At 38.8% G+C, this 19671-nt stretch overlaps 1 protein-coding gene across 1 annotated transcript; it reads left to right on the forward strand.

The window, feature by feature from the left end:
- The first annotated feature begins 1660 nt into the window (after positions 1–1660).
- slc6a7 (solute carrier family 6 member 7) lies at positions 1661–19194 on the forward strand. The gene is made up of 14 exons (XM_037687517.1): positions 1661–1723; positions 7599–7821; positions 8281–8412; positions 8577–8790; positions 9275–9413; positions 9519–9653; positions 14753–14856; positions 14940–15064; positions 15154–15266; positions 15359–15496; positions 15571–15670; positions 16608–16726; positions 18657–18830; positions 18908–19194. The coding sequence occupies exons 1-14, from the start codon at positions 1661–1663 to the stop codon at positions 19067–19069; spliced, it is 1941 nt and encodes a 646-aa protein (XP_037543445.1). The 3' UTR covers positions 19070–19194.
- The last annotated feature ends 477 nt before the right edge of the window (positions 19195–19671 follow it).

A 19671-nucleotide genomic window follows, 5' to 3' on the forward strand; every position in this document is an offset into this window, starting at 1 on the left:
ATGTAACTTATTGAATGCAAATTGATTTCAGTTTTTAAATCTTCACTAATAAGAATGTTTCATAAAGAGAGCAATGAGAAGGGAGCTACCTGAAATGTGTTCTAATGTCTGTTTGTTTAATTCTTATTATTGAAATAATGTGAGCCTTTATGATCAATAAAAATATGTCAAACTATTTCTAAAAACAGTGTGCAAGTGCACAGTTTGGCTTGGCTTAGCAATTTTTAGCTTGTCTAAATGATCCAAGATAAATTTTGCTGTCTTAAAGTGGTTCATGCAAATGCTATACTCTTTAACAAATATCAGTTTTCCAGTATTAAGTTTTTATCTGCAGAGATTTTGTGAAATTCCTGCTAGATGTGACCAAATGCACCAGAAGTGCTAAATGTTGCAACTGCTGGTTGTACATGTGTAAATAACCACAGAGTTCTACATAAATAACCATGTCATGTGAAACTGACGACGATTTAAATTTAGTTGCACTGAGACAACCCTTTAGCTTTATGGTTCTAAAGGGTCCTTTAGGACCGCTTAGTTCTGTCAAACTTAAACTATTTCACCACATTCAAGAAGATGCAGAAACCCATGCCAAAATGGCTGAACTGTTTTTAATCTCATTTTTTAATCAAAACTAAACTACAGATATCTCTCTTTTTCACTAAAACCTTAATATTAAGACAAAAAATGTGTCTGTTTACATGTTGTTCTGTGTTGCATTAAGACTCATTAATCCTGCAAAATGCTTGTTTTCATTGCTTCATGATTTTCTAAGTTGATTTTATGTTGTTTCGAATGAATTTGAGTGCATCCTGGTTCAACACTGTCCAAAAGCCACATCTGGCCCTTTGGCCATACTTTGCCCACATCGTGGTCTAAAGCAGGAGTTTCCAAATTTTACCTCCTGGCTCATAAACTAACAATTACAAACTGCTCACTAGCTGAACTACACAAACGATGCCAAAATAAATTTTAAATCAAAAGGGGCAGATTCCAAATAACTCAAACCATTTTCATATTTTATTTGTATTTTTCACTTTTGCTTTTAATATAACTGCAATTTATATATATATATATATTCTTGTAGTAATCATTTTTAACTGTTATTTGAATAAGATAAGATAAGATAAGATAAGATAAGATAAGATAAGAACTTTATTGATCATTTCCAGAACCCTCTCTAAAAGTTTCGTGTGACCCACAGTGGGACATTGACCCCCAACTTTGGGAACCAATGCTCTAAGAGTTAAATCTGTTTCAGACAAAACAGTTTTTAATGACTGTATTATTATTATTATTAATATTATTATTATTATTATTATTATTATTATTATTATTATTATTATTAAAAAAACAGACAGGCTGTTATTCACTCTTGTTGCTCCTGGTTACTCTGTTTGTACACATCCTTCCGTCCGGGCCGCCCGGTGTTAAAGGAGCGGGCGGTGCTTCCTCCTGTACGCGGCACCTGCTCTCCGTCTCCCCGCCCCTCACCTTCACCGCTCGCCGCCCTGCTTCCTCATCGTCCCCGCTGATGTCTCGACTTCGGCTGTCTTCACCGACTGGCCTCGAAAACTTCAGCATCTCGGTGTCCCTCCTTCTGTGTACAATGTGGAACTAAAGACCAGTCATTTAAAAACGAGCGCCTCTTCGCCGTGTGGAAATGCAGGACAAAAGTGGCAAAGCAGCAACCGGGAGCGCCGCCGGAGGAGTCAGCGCAGCCCAGGTGAGAAATATGAGCTTTTTGGAGTCTGTCCGCACTAAAATCGATTTATAAAGGTTTAAATCACACTTGGAACTAATGTAACATTTTAAATAATTTATGAAACTTTTACTTTTACATGCCAGGGCTCGATACCGACAGTGAACTCATCACTGGTCTGACCTGTCTGTCCACTTGCATCAAAGTGTTGCGTTCACAGACACCCGTACAGACAGGATACTCTGCCGCCGTGTTCTTTTTTTTTCAAACAGATGTGTGTACAGAAGCCTTTCTCAAGTTATTACAACACATGCAGAGCATTTATCTAGGTGTTGAACTCGCTGGTCGAAACAAAACTCAGTCAGTCATTACTTATTTACTTTTTCATAGAAATGAAGCTGAAAGAGTTTTCCCTATGTTTTAGTACAGGATTCATCATTTGAGCCACATCTTAACTTATTTCTCCTCTATTAGCCATTCAGCCCTCAAAGCTTATCCCATAAAGAAATTAAATACATTGTAATTTATTATAAAAGTGATATTCAACAGAGAAACCTGGAGATGAAACAAGTTCAAGTTGTTGTCACAGACTTGCTCTTCCTGTTTATGATCTACCAGATAATGGTGACAATAACTAACATTTTAGCTACTCGGATTTAAACACGTTCAAGTTACAAGTTCTGTAATAATCCTCGTCATTTTACTTCCATGTCAAACAACTTCCTAGTCCATAACTTTTTTCTTCTTCACTTATTTCACCACGCACTGTCTATATTTGTCCTGTTCCTTGTTTATAATTTGTTAAACCTGTAAAATATTGCAGATGTTGTTTATTGTGTGACCAAACTGCAACATATATTGTAAAAATGCTTTGTTTATAATTTGATCAGTGACACTGACAGCATACATAGCAGAAGCATTTCTCTTATCTACATTAAAAAGTAGTTCGCTTCCTAAAACACATAGTTCCTCTCTTGTTTAAAGAGTAATATCTTGTGCAAGATATTACTCTATAAACAAGAGAGGAACTATGTGTTTAGGATAAAAGTAGTTCATTAGATGGTTTCAGAAATTTTATAGGTAGATTATAGAAAACATCCTTTGATTTAGCTTGACATTTATACGCAATGTATTTATATATATAATGCTGCACAATATGTCACTTTGATCATTATCACAATAGCGTTGTACACGTCAGTATCACCCTTGAACTCAACGAAGATTCTAGCTTCAAGCTGATTTGTTGACACTTTTAACTAGCCTTGTGCAAATTTTAGCTTCTATTTAACCTCTTTTTAGCTTTATCTTCTACCTAACGTTTTGCTACGTTTAGATTTTAGCTAGCTGTTTGCTACTTTTAGTTAGCCTTTCGTAACTTTTAGTTTTTAGGTGTCCTTTTGCTACTTTTAGCTTCTTTCTAACTTGCTCTCTGTCACTTTTGACTAGTTTTTGGTCATTTTAACTAGGCTTTTGCTAATTTTAGCTTTCATTTATCCTTTTGTTACTATTATCTTCGCTAGCCAGTGGTAGCCTACGTGATACCATACCATACCATTTATAGAGCACTTAAAACAGTGACAAGGCCAACCAAAGTGCTGTACAGACAGAACAACAGACAACACACAAAGCAATATACAAAATGAGGTAAATCAGAATATAGACAAAAAAACAATGCAGATAATAAATATGACGACAAACCAGTATGGAGCGTACAGGTTCAAAACACAGATCCTCTGGTGTTGAAAACTACTGAATAGTAGTGAGTTTTTAAACGGGATTTGAAAACTGAGAGGGAGGGGCCAGTCTGACAATCAAAGGCAACTTGTTCCAAAGTCTTGGTCCTGCTACAGAGAAGGCCCTGTTACCTCTGCGCTTAAGACGAGTTCCTGGAACTGTGAGGAGCAATTGATCCGCTGACCTCAGGGAACGTGGATACACAGGTATACAAAGTATACCCACTAGAAAAGCTTAAGAATTTCAGTATGCCCACTTAAAGGTGCCCAATGATATATGACATATCATTAGGCACGTGCCATTGGGACGTTAAACGGCAGTTAAATGCTTCTGTAACAATCCATCTGTATGCAGCACTTGTTTATTACATTTACTTATCCAGCGAATTATTGTATAAATCTGTACTTACTATGTAATACTTGAACATGTTTTGCTTTGATACTAATTTATAAATTCTATACTGTTTTTAATACAAAGCCAGCTGTTGTACAAAGTTTGTTGGACATTTATTCAAATATAAGCATCAGAGAAATTTGGAAATGTTCAATATGCTTAAAAATCAAAATAAACTGGCGATTACATTGTACTAACCAGTGTACTTTGGTTTCTAAGCACCCACTACAAAAATTTAGACCTCACCACTGTCACTAGCCGTTTGCTACTTTTAGCTTTTAGGTTGTTTAGGTTGACCTAACCTCGTTAGTTTGGGGATTTGTCAAATCAGTGAAGAAATCTAAACAACACTCCACAGGACAGGGAGAAGAACAAACAAACTTTGTCGTTCCATATGTTGCTGGAGTCTTGAGAAACTCAGAAGGATTTTCTCCAAACATGACACCCTGCTGCACTTAAATCCTAACAGGACCCTCAGACAGAGACTGCTCCATCCTAAGGACACAAACTGAGCGGTGTGGTGTCTGCAGGAATGTTCTGATCTCTACATTAGAGAAACTAAACAATCTCTCCACAGACACATGGCTCCACACCAGAGCAGCTCTTCAGGACCAGACTCAGTGGTCCACCTTCACCTCAAGGATAAGAGACATGAGGACCATGTTCAGACAGAGAAGACAGAAGAGAAAGTGGAGTGAAGGAAGACATTTACATCAAATGAGATAAAACAACTTTAAACAAGAGGTCTCAGATTTCAGCTTTCCAAAATCTACAATGGTGCATTAAACCTGAGGTCCAGTCAGTTCCACTCTCACACCTTCATGCTTACAACCAAAACAGGCCCTAACGACTCTCCATTAGGAGGGGCGACTAGTTTTAGTCTAATCTGCATGTGAATACACATAATGAAACCTCTCATGCATTTCTATAACGCCTGGTACTCACACTCCAGACATCTTTTGAATCGATAAAGCCTCCAGGTTGGAAAACAAAATAACTTCAGCCACAACATAAAAGTCCAGTTGTTTTTTTATTTTTTATTTTTTTTTATTTTATTTACCATGTTCTGGATGACTGATATCTACACCAGCATCTTAACTTCTAGCTGTCGTTTTGCTGCCTTTAGCCAGTATTTTTCTTAGCTTAGCTTTTTGCTATTTTTGAGTAGCATTTGACTGTTTTTATGTAACTTATTCCACTTTTGGCTTTTAGCTAGCATTTTGCTTATTTTAACTTTTACCTAATGTTCTGCTTTTGAGCTTTACCATCTCAATTTTTGCTTATTCGGTAAATTTCTCAGTGTTTGTAACATTTTCAGAGAAAAATCTTTCTGCAGTTGTTCCTGATATTTTCACTGCAACATTTATCTATAATATTCTCATCACATTTGATGTAATTTTGCTGCAATAAACACATCTGAATATGTCAGTGCAGACTCCCAACAGATCAGCATTACAGCTGCACAATATTAGGAAAATTTGGGATCGCTGTCATGTCGTCATGATTCTGTAATTTAGTGTACTACTTTAGTTGTAGTAGTAGTACTTTAAAGCACTTTGAGTATATTGATAAGATAGAAAGGTGCTATATAAGTACAGTCCATTTACCATTTACTTTAGCATTTATCGTTAGCATTTTAACTTTTTAGGATAGTGGGGATACATCTGACTCATACATTACTGGTATCTGCTTTGAGTTTGTCATATTGGTATTGTGCACTCTGATTTTGCAAAGATTATCTTTTTATGTGCAGCCTTAGTCAACATCTCAAGATGAGTGGATCATTATCAGACCTGTACAATGCTTTTTTGTTTGTGAGAAAATGGTCAACGGAAGCTGAAGAAGCCCTGCGGGGTTGTTTTGAGGCTACAGACTGGGATGCACTGTGCCAGCCACATGGAGAGGACATCAGTGCCATGACTGAGTGTGTGACCGACTCTGTGTAAACAACACCATCCCCAGCAGAACAGTGAGATGCTTCCCAATAACAAACCCTGGATCACCACTGACCTGAAGGAACTGCTAAACCAAAAAAAGAGCCTTCAGGGAGAGAGACAGGAAATTATTGAGGAGTACACAGAAGCAACTAAAAGTCAAGATAAGAAACAGCAAGGAGGTGTACAAGAAGAAGCTGGAGAGCAAGCTCCAGCAGAACAATATCAGAGAGGTGTGGTCAGGGATGAAACAGATCACAGGCTTCAAGCAGAAGGAGGATCAGAAGGATGGAAGCCTGGACAGAGCCAACGAACTGAACACATTCTTCAATAGGTTCAGTTTAGGAACAAGCTCAGCATCCTCCTCTCTTGCCCACAGACAAACATACATACCACCCTCCATTGACCCAAGGCTGTCCTGTCACACCTCAAATATTGTATCTACCACCTCGGTCATGGACCCTTCTTCTTCTACATGTTTGCCTTCAACCAAATCAGAAGATGCTAATACCTCATTTGCTTCCCCCCTTTGCGTCTCCAGAAGTCAGGTGAGGAAGCAGCTGGAGAGACTGAACCGGAATAAGGCTGCAGGTCCAGATGGTGTCAGTCCCAGAGTCCTAAAGGTCTGTGCAGAGCAGCTCTGTGGGGTTCTGCAGCACCTCTTCAACCTTAGCCTGACCCAGGAGAAGGTTCCGGTGTTGTGGAAAACATCCTGTCTTGTTCCAGTGCCAAAGAAAACTCACCCATCAGTCCTCAATGACTATAGACCTGTTGCCCTGACATCTCACATCATGAAGGTCCTAGAGAGACTTCTGCTGACCCACCTGACTAGACAAACAAGCACATATCAGGACCCACTGCAGTTTGCTTATCAGCGTGGATCAGTTGAAGATGCCATCATACACCTGCTTCAGCAGACTCACTGTCATCTAGAAAAGGCAGACAGCTCTGTGAGAGTCATGTTCTTTGATTTCTCCAGTGCATTTAACACAATCCAGCCTGATTTGCTTTGTCAGAAACTCCAGAAGACTCAGGTGGAGGCCTCAACAATCGCCTGGATCAAAGACTACCTGACAAGCAGACCACAGTTTGTGAGACTGAAGGGTTGTGTGTCTAACCAGGTGGTCAGTAGCTCAGGAGCACCACAGGGAGCTGTACTCTCACCATTCCTTTTCACTCTGTACACCTCAGATTTCCAGTACAAAACAGACTCCTGTCATCTGCAGAAATATTCAGATGACTCTGCAGTGGTCAGGTGTATCAGAGATGGACAAGAAGCTGAGTACAGGGAACTGGTGGACCACTTTGTGGCATGGTGTGGAAACAATCATCTCATCTTGAACGTGAACAAAACAAAGGAGATGATTGTAGATTTCAGGAGAAATAGGAACAGCTCCAACCCTATTTCCATCATGGGAGAAGAAGTGGAGGTGGTGGAGAAGTATAAATATCTTGGGGTTCACCTGGACAATAGACTGGACTGGAAATGCAACAGTGAAGCCGTTTACAAGAAGAGACAGAGCAGACAAGAAGAATTCTTCATAAAATGAAGAACATTATAGACAACCCTCGGCATCCTCTTCATCAGAATGTCATACAACAACAAAGTGTCTTCAGTCAGAGGCTTCTTCAGATCCGTTGTAGGACAGACCGCTACAAGAGATCCTTCCTGCCCACAGCCATCAGCATCTAGAACAACTCTTTAATGAAACCAGGATGATGAGTTACAACAACATTTAATTTCCCTCTGGGATTAATAAAGTATTTTTGAATTTGAATTTGAATTTTTGTCCGCTCTGAGTTCCCTCTCTGATCAATGTACATTGTCTGTCTTGAAGAATTCATCACATCTGAATGGGCACACTGTGACTCAGAATGGCCACCACCCAGCAACAACATCATCCCCTGAGTCTCAGTCTGAATCCCGAGCCCCTAGCCCCACGGTCGTCCCACGGGAGCAGTGGGATGGGAAGTATGAGTTCCTGCTTTCCTGTATTGGATACTGCGTGGGCCTGGGCAACGTGTGGAGGTTTCCGTACCTCTGTTATCGCAATGGAGGAGGTGAGTGGTCTCAAAGTGCGTCCTCTTAAGTCTCAAATGTGTTTAATGCCTGGGTGTGCGTCTGAAATAAGTTGTTAGACTAATCTGGTCAAGTGGTTCTTTGCCCAATCCTTGGGCGTGTGCTTTTCTCTCAATCAGGGTGATGCATATGGCAGCTTAACTCCAGAGTCGTCTCTGGCAGCCTACATCACAGATTTACTAAATCTTCAAAGCATAGACAGGGTTTTCCCTTGATTACACCTCAGACATGCTGTCTCTTTTCATAGATTATGCATTCTATGCACAATCCATCTGATTTTAGACATGCTGAAGCTCGATGAACAGTAAAGCTGAATAAACTCAGTCTGTGAAGCCGTTATAAGTAAACATGTCTCTACAGGCTGGTCGTATGCACAAAAATTCTTGTAAATTTTTTTTTTCCCAAGCACCATTTTTCCTCAAGCATTCTGATCTTCACAGGTGTGTTTCTCATCCCCTACTTCATCATGCTCTTTGTAACGGGGGTTCCTCTCTTCCTCATGGAGCTGAGTTTAGGCCAGTATGGCGCCGCTGGTCCCATCACCGTGTGGAAATGCTGCCCTTTGCTTAAAGGTAATGACCTCCTTCAACAAAGTGTCATCCAACGGTTCAGAAATAAACATGTTATATATATATATTTTTCCTTTAAAACTAGTTTCACAGCATCCTTTAAAATGACTCTGCAGAAATCTTCTGTTATACAAAACCAGGTGTCCATTTTTATCTTTCTTCTGCAGGTATTGGAATTGGGATGTTGTGTGTGTCCACATTAGTGTGTCTCTACTATAACGTCATCATAGCGTGGACGTTTTACTACCTGGGCAGCTCTTTTCAGAGTCCCTTGCCCTGGTCATGTGATGCTATCGCCAATGCAGCCCTCTGTGGTAACGGCTCTGCCCTTGGGAATAGCTCCCTGGAAAAACCTCGCAGCCCCACTGAGATTTTCTGGAAGTAAGACCTTTAGTCTGCACTTATTTATGCAACTTTCACTGTGACTAAACTAAACGTATTTAAAGTTTTTCCTGTGTATTTGTTTTTTTAATAATCCAAACTGATAAAGTGTTTTTTTCTGAACAAATAGAAACGTACAAACATGGTTCAAATAGATTTTGTTTACCATTTTAAACCTGTTTTTGGATAAAGTGACTCAGACTTTAAAGCATTATCTTGTGTAACATCATATAATAGTGTATACTTTGGATCATTTTAGCTTATAAAGTCATTTGTAAGACAATTAACATTTGTGTTTTTATTATAGGTCTTATAAACAACCCTGAAAATATTAATGGCATCACGTGAAACTTGTTTGTAAGATTTTAGAAAGATTTTTAGCTCTACTTCTAAATGCAGCCGTTCTTTTTTCTTGTTGTTTTGGCTCACCTAAAGGGCGTGACTAAAGGTGGTGTAACTTTTTATATGTCTCCTTGTTTTGTAGTGAGAATGTGCTGGGTGTGGTGAACAGTGAGGGCCTACATGACCCGGGCCCGGTGCGGTGGCCCCTGGCCCTGTGCCTTCTGGCTGCCTGGTTCATTATCTTCCTCTGTATGCTCAAAGGCATCCGCAGCTCGGGCAAGGTGAATTAACAAAACATTGCTGTTTGTTCCCATCAATTCCACCTGGAAACTTGCACAATCGTTCCCCTCACTGCCTTATTTTCTAATGTGTGTCTGTGTTTTCAGGTGGTTTATGTGACCGCCACCTTCCCATACCTTGTCCTCATTGTCTTGATCATCAGAGGGGCCACACTGGAGGGCTCACTTCAGGGCATTGCCTTCTACCTCACACCAGACTGGAGCCGCTTGGCTAACGCACAGGTAATTCAGATGGCAAACCGCCGCACATGGCTCAAGCTTTTTTTTTTAAAATGCACTTCATATCATGCGCACAATTTGCAAATAAAGACAGAAACTTGAAAATACAAGGAAGGTAATAGATATCAAATTACTGAAGAAGACACAAATTCTATGCAAAACATAAACAAGAACATACGCAGTAAACAAAAAAAACATTGAGGAGCGAGAATGGCAAAGATTTAGGTAAAGTTTTTTTTGTGGACAAAGACAGAGCCAGATCAGAGCTGGACCACACCTGATGCCTGAACAATGCAGATTTAGTGACTTTAAAAAGTAGCTTCAAGTTCTCCAGGATTTTCAGGATCAAAAATCTGGATTACTTTTCTCCTGAGTCGGTCACCATGGTTACCCATGAGTTACATCTTTACCTCTGCCTTTGACTAAGAAGCATCTTTCTAACAGGCATATGCTGTGAAAAGCAGAAGCTGGTCACTATAAAGTTTGTTCCTGTTAAGTGTTGACAAACTAACTTTAATTCTTGTTGTTTTGTAAGGGCCACTTGTAAAAAAACATGAGTGACGTTTGGTCAGAGAGCCTCAAATCGGGTGTATGATTACTGTAAAATCTACAGTGATCTTATAAAATGTTTTAGGCCCTGTTTACACAACGATCCAATGAAAACAGAATTTTTTCCCCATTTCTATTAACTCATTTATTTATTATTTTTTTATTATTTTATTTATTCATTTTATAAATACATAACAATCAACATAATCAACATATATGTAACAACAACAAAATATTAAATATAAAATGAAAGGTAGCAGATGAAGAAAAAAATCTTATTAAATCTGCTCCTTATTTATCTAATAAGCCATTCAAACAAACGTTTCCTGTAAACAGCGAATACAAGTAAGTAAATCAAAATATTTTACAATTCTCATACAATACTCATCAAAATACAATCATTGATATTCATTTAACAATTTGATTTTAATCAGTTTCTTAAATACATAAATTGATATAGCATCCTTAACCTCTTTTACTAAGTCATTCCATAAACCAACTCCCTGAATTACGGTAGATCTTCCCTTCAAACTTGTTCTAAACTGTGGTTTAACAAATACGTCTTTCCCTTTTAGATCGTAACAGCTAGATCTTTTCACAAAGTACATTTGGATATTAAAAGGTAGTATATTTTTATGAGCTCTATACATAAGTGATAAAATATTATAGTCTACCAAATCATGGAACTTCAGCAATTTCATTTGATAAAATAATATACTTGTTGGATGATAATAATGCTTTCTTGTTATGATTCTTACGACTCTTTTCTGCAAAATAAAAATAGGCATTGTAATTGATTTACACGCCTTTCCCCAAACTTCAACACAATAAATTAAATGTGGCACAATAATTGTATTATACAGTAAATACAGCGCTCTGTCATTCAACAGATACCTGACTCTATAAAATATCATAATAGATTTGGATATTTTCATTTTAACAGAGTTTATATGTTGCCTCCATGACAAATTTTCATCAATGATGACACCCAAGAACTTAGCTTCATTAACTCTACTAATCTCAGAATCCTCAATTAAAAATGGAACATCAATAGTTTTATTTCTGTTACTAAATATCATATAATTTGTTTTTTCCAAGTTTAATGATAATTTGTTGAGTTTAAACCAATTCTGAATTTTAACAAACTCATTCATCATTGATTCCAATAACTGTTCAATATTATTACCAGAACAAAAAAATGTTGTATCATCAGCAAAAAGAACAGATTTGAGGATTCCAGACACCTTAACCAGATCATTTATATATAAAATAAATAACTTTGGACCAAGTACAGATCCTTGAGGAACTCCACATGTGATGGTGCAGAGATCTGATCTCACATCATTCATCTGTACAAACTGTTTCCTGTTTTCCAAGTAACTACACACCCACTGTAACGCTAATCCTCTAATACCATATTTATGTAATTTATTAACTAGAATATTATGATCAACAGTATCGAAAGCCTTCTTTAAATCAACAAAAACACTTACACAATATTGTTTTTGGTCCACAGCAGTAGTTACTTGTTCAATAAAGTCCATAAGAGCCATAGATGTAGAATTTTTTGCTCTAAAACCATATTGATTATTAGTTAAAATATTCTGTTTTTCAATAAATTGGTCTAATCTATTGCTAAATAGTTTCTCCAGGATTTTTGAAAACTGAGGTAACAAGGATATCGGTCTGTAATTATTAAACACACATTTGTCACCATTTTTGAAAAGAGGAACTACCTTGGCTACTTTCATTTTATCTGGAAATACTCCCTTTGTAAAGGATAAATTACAAATATATATGAATGGTTTGATTACATGGCCCATTATATTCTTCACAAATGTCATATCCATATTCATCCAATCCTTTGACTTTTTATCAACAAGGTTGTTAACTACTTTCATTACTTCTTCTTCATCAGTTCCATTCAGGAACATACTATCAAGACAACCATCAATTAAATAGTTAACATTACTGTTCACTTTAGGTATCATAGTTGCAAGGTTAGTTCCAACATTCACAAAGTATTGGTTAAATCCATTTACAATTTCGTTTTCATCGTCGATTTTCTCATTATTTATTACAAAATTTTGTGAAATGCCTGTTTTTACTATATGTTTATCTAGAACACTATTTATGACCCGCCATGTGGCCCTCATATCCCCAATACAATTATTTAATAAATCACTATAATATTCTTTCTTATGTTTTCTTATAATCCCAGTTAATTTATTTTTGTACTTTTTGTATTTATCTTCTGCTGCTTGTGTTCTGTATTTCAGGAAACAAGAATACAAATAATTTTTCTTTTTACAAGCATTTCTCAATCCATTTGTCATCCATTGTTGGTCTACAACATTCTTTTTGATATAATTTTTTAACACACAATTTTTTTTATATAGGGCTTCCAAAATATTCATAAACTCATCATATGATTTGTTTACATCATCAACATATACATTGTCCCAGTTTTGTTTAGTTAAATCACTTTTTAATTTATCCAAAGCTTTCTTTGATGTATTTATTATTATTTTATTTTTTTAGCAGTTTTTTTTGTAGTAATTTGATACTTCTTGTAAATTGTAAAAACTGGTAAATGATCACTTAGATCACTTATTAAAATACCACCAATCACATCCCCATTTATTGTATTTGTAAAAATGTTGTCTATTATTGTTTTACTATGAGTCGTGATTCTTGTTGGCTTTGAAATTAATGGATAAAGATTTAAAGTTTGCATCGAATCAATAAATGTACTGATATTGTTGGAATCTGATTTTTTCCCTAAATCAATATTAAAGTCACCACATAAAAAAATTGTTTTATTACAACTTTTATCAAATAGATCTATAATTCTATCTGTGAATGCCTCAATATTTGGACCAGGTGGTCGATATACACAACTTACTATGATATTTCTATCATTATTGTTTAATATTTCAATTGTTATTATCTCAATTATATTCTCATCAATTTTTGACATTTCCCTATTTAATTTACATTTTATTACGCTATTGACAAATAAAGCCACACCACCACCTCTTTTATTGCTTCTATTTACATGAAAACATTCTAATTACAATCTCTACACGGCAACGGGAGACGTGGAAAAGGTGTAATTCCCTCACCAGGCCAGTAGTTGGTGCTATGTTCTTTGAAACTTGTTTCTTCTTCGCATACATCCGTTAAGTAACAGAGTGGAGCTGTATGAGGTCTGTCTTCGATAATTTAAGTAAAGAGGTAGAAACTGAGCACTGTGTTGGAGAGCTGTAGTTAGATTTTATAAGAGTCAGAAGCACAAGCAATACTCTGGTATCCGCCATTGTTGATAGTTTCTTCTTCTGTGGATTGTAGGAAGCCGTTTTGTTTTGCGTCATACTGTGCATGAGTCAGGGATTCCCTGACAGAAAAGATCTAATTTTTCTGTTTACATGACAAAGGACACCGGGCCGTTTTTGAACCATTTCACTCTGGAACCCGTTCTCAAATTGTGTCATTTAGGGCATTAACAGAGTACTCGAGTAATCTACACATCGATTGCTAGGACATCTATCGAGGTTAAAAATTTAACATTGAGTAATCGTAGTGACGTCATATTATGTGACCACCGTATGACCGTAGGGGGCGGTGTTGCACTGTTGCAGGTCACAGAGTATGGTGTAACACCGGGTCCAATCCACCGAACCAGTTTCGGTTAAGTTTCGTTTTTGACGCCCACGTTTCTTCACGTTTGCAGTTTAATAATAATAACTAATAGTTTAGTTTTTCCTGTGACTTATTTGCAGTATGATAAATGGTAGGAGCATAAAATACGCTCCCAATGTTTTGTTGGTCTTTTTTTTTTGTTGTAAATAATTACCTTTTTTTTGCGGTTTTATTTGTTTATTTATTTTTGTATCTTGAGATCTATGACGTCATCAAATACTCGAGATCTACTCGGGTTTTATTATGTTAATGTCGAGTTTAAAAATTAAATACTCGTTCAACCCCTAGTGTCATTGTCAGAGAAAACATTCACTATTTTCTTGTAAATGAACAGTACAAACGCAACGAAACTCTTCCATTTTCAACAGAAATCATTTTTGAGAAACGGCCTTAAAGACTGATCAAATACATTTTGCCATTTTATGTGACATTGACTGGAAGACAGAAAATAAATGCAGCTCAGTCACTGGACTGATTTTAGTTTTTTCCATGTGAAAACTATTTAAAAGGGAAAGAAGCAGATTCCCTCGTGCATCTTGAGCACAATTTTAAATAAGTGTACCGCGGTAAAAATCTGCTCCAGCTCCATCCGTTTCACAAAAACATGGAGTTATCCAAAGACTGGCAGCTTGGGATGATTTACTGAGTTCAGAGATTTATAATACCACTGTGTGAAATCTTCATTTTTAGGGTTAACGCCTAAAGAAACCTTGAACATGTTGAACCTTCTGGAGGCCTCCGGTCAGAGTTTGATCTGCGGAGGCTGTGAACACACTTCTCTGGTGGTTGATTTCAACATGCCTGTAGAAACTGCTGCAGCATGAACTGTGTTTCTGTCTGACACGCTGCAGGTGTGGAATGATGCAGCCTCCCAGATCTTTTACTCGTTAGGAATCGGCGTTGGAGGACTGCTTTCTATGGCGTCTTACAACAAGTTTGACAACAACGTCATCAGGTGAGTTTCTGCATCGTTTTCCTTGTTGTTTATTGTCCGGGTTTCATTTTGTTGGTCACGTTTCTCTTTTGTTTTGATTTCAGGGACACAATTATTATCACAGTGGGAAACTGCAGCACAAGCTTCTTTGCGGGATTTGCTATTTTCTCCATCCTGGGTCACATGTCGTGGAGGAAGGGGGTACCTGTTGGAGAGGTGGCAGATACAGGTCTTGTGCTTCTTTTAATCCACGTGTTTTCATATTTTCAACATATCTTTGAACATTTTATCACTCAAGTCATGAACTGTTGCTTCCAGGTCCTGGGCTGGCTTTTGTTGCTTACCCAGAAGCCCTTGCTCTGCTGCCAGGCTCTGTGTTTTGGTCCATTCTATTTTTCCTCATGCTGTTTATGCTCGGGGTCGATACACTGGTAAGCCGGCGGATATTAGGTGGAATAAACACACAAATTGTTTCCCCTCTGACCAAATGTTCCCCCTCTGAATATGTTTTGTTACGTCACAGTTCGGCAACATGGAGGGCATCACTACAGCCGTGCTGGATGAATTTCCAAGCCTGAGGAGAAACTCGCTGCACAAGTCTTTATTCTTAGGCACTCTGTGTTTTGTCTTCTACCTGCTGGGCCTCCTCTTAGTGACGGATGTGAGTTTGGTTTTAATGAAAGTTATTGTGTGAAAAAAAAGTACTCAGACTCACCATGCTGTGTGTGTTCACAGGGAGGGATTTACTGGTTCACCCTCATTGACTCCTTCAGCACTAGTTTTGGCCTCATCATCATCACATTGTTCATGTGCCTTGGCATCTCCTTCTTCTATGGTATCCCATTACACCCTAACCATCACTCTTTGAACTTCCACTTCCAAAATAAATATATAAAATAAAATGAAAATGGGCTTCAATTCTATAATTGGACATGGTTTGCCTCCCATCCAGGAAGTTTTTATCAATTCAAGACTTGAAAGGGGTGGCACAGTTGGTAGACCTGCCGCCTCTCAGCAAGAAGGTTGCCGGTTTGAATCCTGGCCAGGGGGCCCTTCTGGGTGGAGTTTGCATGTTCTCTCCGTGCATGTGTGGGTTTTCTCCGGGTACTCCGGTTTCCTCCCACAGACCAAAAACATGCATGTTAGGCTGATTGGTAACTCTAAATTGTCTCTAGGTGTGAGTGAGAGAGTGAATGGTTGTTTGTCTCATTTGTCTCCATCTCTATGATGGACTGGAGACCTGTCCAGGGTGTCCCCTGCCTCTCACACAGTGACTGCTGGATATGGGAACCAGTGAACCCAGTGACACAAAAAGCAAGCAAGCAGGCAGGCAGGCAGGCATGGACGGACGGACGGATGGATGGATCCCAGTAGAGAGTGCAGAATGTGCACATTTATTTAGCTGCATAAAAGAAGCATCTCCTGCACTTTACAGCTTATAACGCCACATTCTCCAGTCCTCAACTGAAAAAGCTTCCCTGATGGAAAAGGCAACGTCTTCAACTACAGAATAGAAGTCCAGCTGTTTTGTTTGTTTATATATATATAATTGTATTTGCCGTGTCCTGCATGACTGACAATCTATACCAACATGTCATTCCATATTTCAATGCATGAAGGTTTCCTGCTCTGCTTTAAATTGCCATTTGTATTTATTGTTTTAGTATCATTTGATTTTTTTTTTTAATATATTTTATTTCCTGTCACAGTGCATGTGTTCCGGTTTCAGTTTCTAGCATGCATATGATGAAAAACTTGTTTTTTTCTTTTAGGGGTCAACCAGTTCTGCCAGGACATCATCGATATGATTCGTCACTGCCCTCTGTGGTGCAGCAAAGTGCTCATTTACTTCAAGGCCTGTTGGGTTTTCTGCACACCTTTTCTTCTGCTAGTGAGTACAACTAGCTGTGAATTATAACAGGTGTTTGTCATGCAGGTGTGCAATATCAGCTTTTACTTTCAAAAGCTGATACGCTGGTCCAGCTGGAATATGTCTTCTAGAAATTCAGATGCAGTGGAGTTCAGAAGAGGAAAGCAAAGTCCACTCTTTTGTATTTATTTATTTATTTTAGGTGGTCTGGTCTTTACCAGCTTCTAAAATTATTCAAATCTAACCTCATGTGGACAAAAACAACAAAGCCTAAAAAGCAACATGAAAAGTTATTTTTAAAAAATCAAGTCCATCTTTGCTGCTTCTACAGGATTCAGGAGAGAACGTATCAGCCATGATCAAATGGACTAGACGACCTGATCATCGTCGGTGTGACCGTCTCTGTAGAAGCAGACTTTTTGGTATTTTGCTGCTCTGGAGCAGACAGGTGTGTGTTAACACGATGACGAGGCAGGAAGACATCAGTAATGACTTCAGAGAAGCAACTGTTGCTGTTCGTCAGTCTGGGAAGAGTGATAAGACCGTTTTCTTACATTGTGAAGTTTACTGAGTTACAGCGAGAAGACCTCTTCCCAGTGACACTCCTCCTGGGGGACCACAAGGTGTTCCCAGGTCAGAGAAGATACACAAACCCTCCAGCCAGTTCTGAGTCTGCCTTGGGGCCTCCTACCAGTGGGATGTGTCTAGAAAACCTCCAAAGGGAGGCATCCAGGATACATCCCCATCAGATCCTCAAACCACCTCAACTGACTCCTTTCGATGTGGAGGAGCAGCGGCTCTGCTCCGGGCTCCCCCTGGATGACGGAGCTCCTCACCCCATCTCTAAGGCTGAGTCCGGCCCCCTACATAGAAAGATCATTTCAGCTGCTCGTATCCAGGATCTCGTTGTTTTGGTCACGATCCAAACTTCAAGTTCACAGTTAAGGGTTGGAACATAGATCAGGAAATCCAGAGCTTCGCTTTTCAACTCAACTTTTTCTTCACCACGACCAATCGAAGCAACACCCTCATTACTGAGGACGAGGTCCTGATCCGTCTCCCACTCCATCTTACCATCATTCAGGAACAAGCTGCTCAGATTCCTAAACTCCTCCTACTGAGGCAAAGACACCCCCCACCCAAAAAAAAAATCTTCTCAGGAGTAAATCTGACACCCCAAGGTCAGACCAGGCAGTGCTCAGAGAAATGCAACAAAACATTTTTGTTCAGCTCTGCCTGAAATGCTTGAAGAGAGCTGAGCAGAAACAAATGTCTGCTTAACGAACTGAACCAACAATGTAAAGAGGAGTGGGCCAGAATTCCTCCACATCGATGGGATAAACTACTAAAGTCCTGCACAGATCTTTGTGTTGTTGCTGCTAAAGGCAGGTCTACTTGGACTTTCACACAGATTTTACATTTTGGCTTCAGTTTTGTTAAAGAAATGACGACACAGTGGAACCTGCTGTGTTTCTGAACACGTGAGGTTCGATTTGAGTCATTTTATTTTTACACTGATACTGCAGACTGAAGAAGAGGGGACTTTATGCTTTAACTGTAGCTTTTTTATCTCTAACACTCAGTATAACCTTCACCATTAGCTGCAGTGTTACAGGAACAGTAAAATGTACCTTGCATACATGGAGTACTGTGATTTTGTGTTTGTGCTGTATGACGTCGCCTTTTCTGTTATTTATTTTTTTCTTTGTTGCCTGAAGCTGTTTTGGTGGTTCACATTCAGATCCTATTGAAGCTGTGTGTATTGTTGGGTTTCAAATGAAAAGGTAATCTGATGAGGGCTGACACAACGTGTTCTAAAGACCCACAAAAATGACACGGGAAACGACTGAAGAGTCATAAACTCTGAAAGAGAAGCTGAATTCCTTCACTTATTTCAGATCTACTGCAGCCATTCTCCTTTTCATCGCTGCTTCTTTCATGTCGGTTATAGTTCATCCTGATCTACATCTTCATCGAGATGTACAACACGCCGCTCCGCTACGGCTCATATGTGTATCCGCAGTGGGGGAAAGCCTTGGGCGCGTGCATGGGTGCCACCTGCTGTCTGCAGATCCTCATCTGGGCCATCGTGGCCATCAGCAGAGAAACTGGAACACTGAAAGACGTCAGTATCTTCCCAGCTAGCTGGAGCTGTACAGTCTGCTCAGCGGGTGACGGTCTCTGTCTGACTTGTTTTTGCAGCGTTTCCAGAAATCAATTCGACCCCTGAATTCCTGGAGGGTGAACCTGAGCAGCACCGAGAGAAGGGAGGAGCACGTGGAGCCAGAGAGAGTGGAGGCGCCGTTCTCCGTCACGCTTACAGACATGGACTATACAGGGATGGCGTGGGAGATGAACTCATAATGATGAGCAAACTGTGCAAAGAGGAACTTATTTTGGGACGGGCCCCAGCAAGGCTCTGGTGGCTGTTTCTGATCAAGCTGTGTTCTGCGGGGCAGTGTAAAACAATCCTTTTATTTATATTATGTAAGAACAGTTTTTTTTAGTACCGTCCACATATCTGAGAAAAGCTTTCAGATGTTTTGATTGATCTCGTTTCAAATGTGCCTTTTGTCTTTTTAAACATGAACTAATTTATTAATTTAGAATGTAATTATGTTGCCATCCTATCAAAAATAATGAGGGGTGCAACGATTGCAGTTGTGCACCGATTTCTAAAAAGTCTGACCTGCCGATTCCGATTTTGGCCGATACCAATTTTGTTTGATAAGCGACTCTGTCAGGCGTTACAAGGTCAACTTCAATTTTCCAATGTTATTTTGTTGAAAACATATCCTTGAACAATATTATAGAAACAATACAAACTTGATCTAACTGGCCATGAGCTAGTGTTCTGAAATATAAATTAAGTTCAGACAATTGTTGTTAAAAAAAAAAATAAAAAATTGGTAAAATCGGTTTCTCATGCACGTATCGGCCGATTTCCCAAAATTAAGGAAATGCAG

Source organism: Nematolebias whitei, chromosome 14, assembly GCF_014905685.2.
Source record: "Nematolebias whitei isolate Nwh7 chromosome 14, NemWhi1, whole genome shotgun sequence".
NCBI classification, from domain to species: domain Eukaryota; kingdom Metazoa; phylum Chordata; class Actinopteri; order Cyprinodontiformes; family Rivulidae; genus Nematolebias; species Nematolebias whitei.

Coding starts and splice junctions, on each gene's coding strand:
- slc6a7 (XM_037687517.1), top strand. CDS start 1,661: ATGCAGGACAAAAGTGGCAAAGCAGCAACCGGGAGCGCCGCCGGAGGA. Junction 15,267..15,358: donor TGCTCGGGGTCGATACACTG/GTAAGCCGGCGG, acceptor GTTACGTCACAG/TTCGGCAACATGGAGGGCAT. Junction 16,727..18,656: donor GCACACCTTTTCTTCTGCTA/GTGAGTACAACT, acceptor TGTCGGTTATAG/TTCATCCTGATCTACATCTT.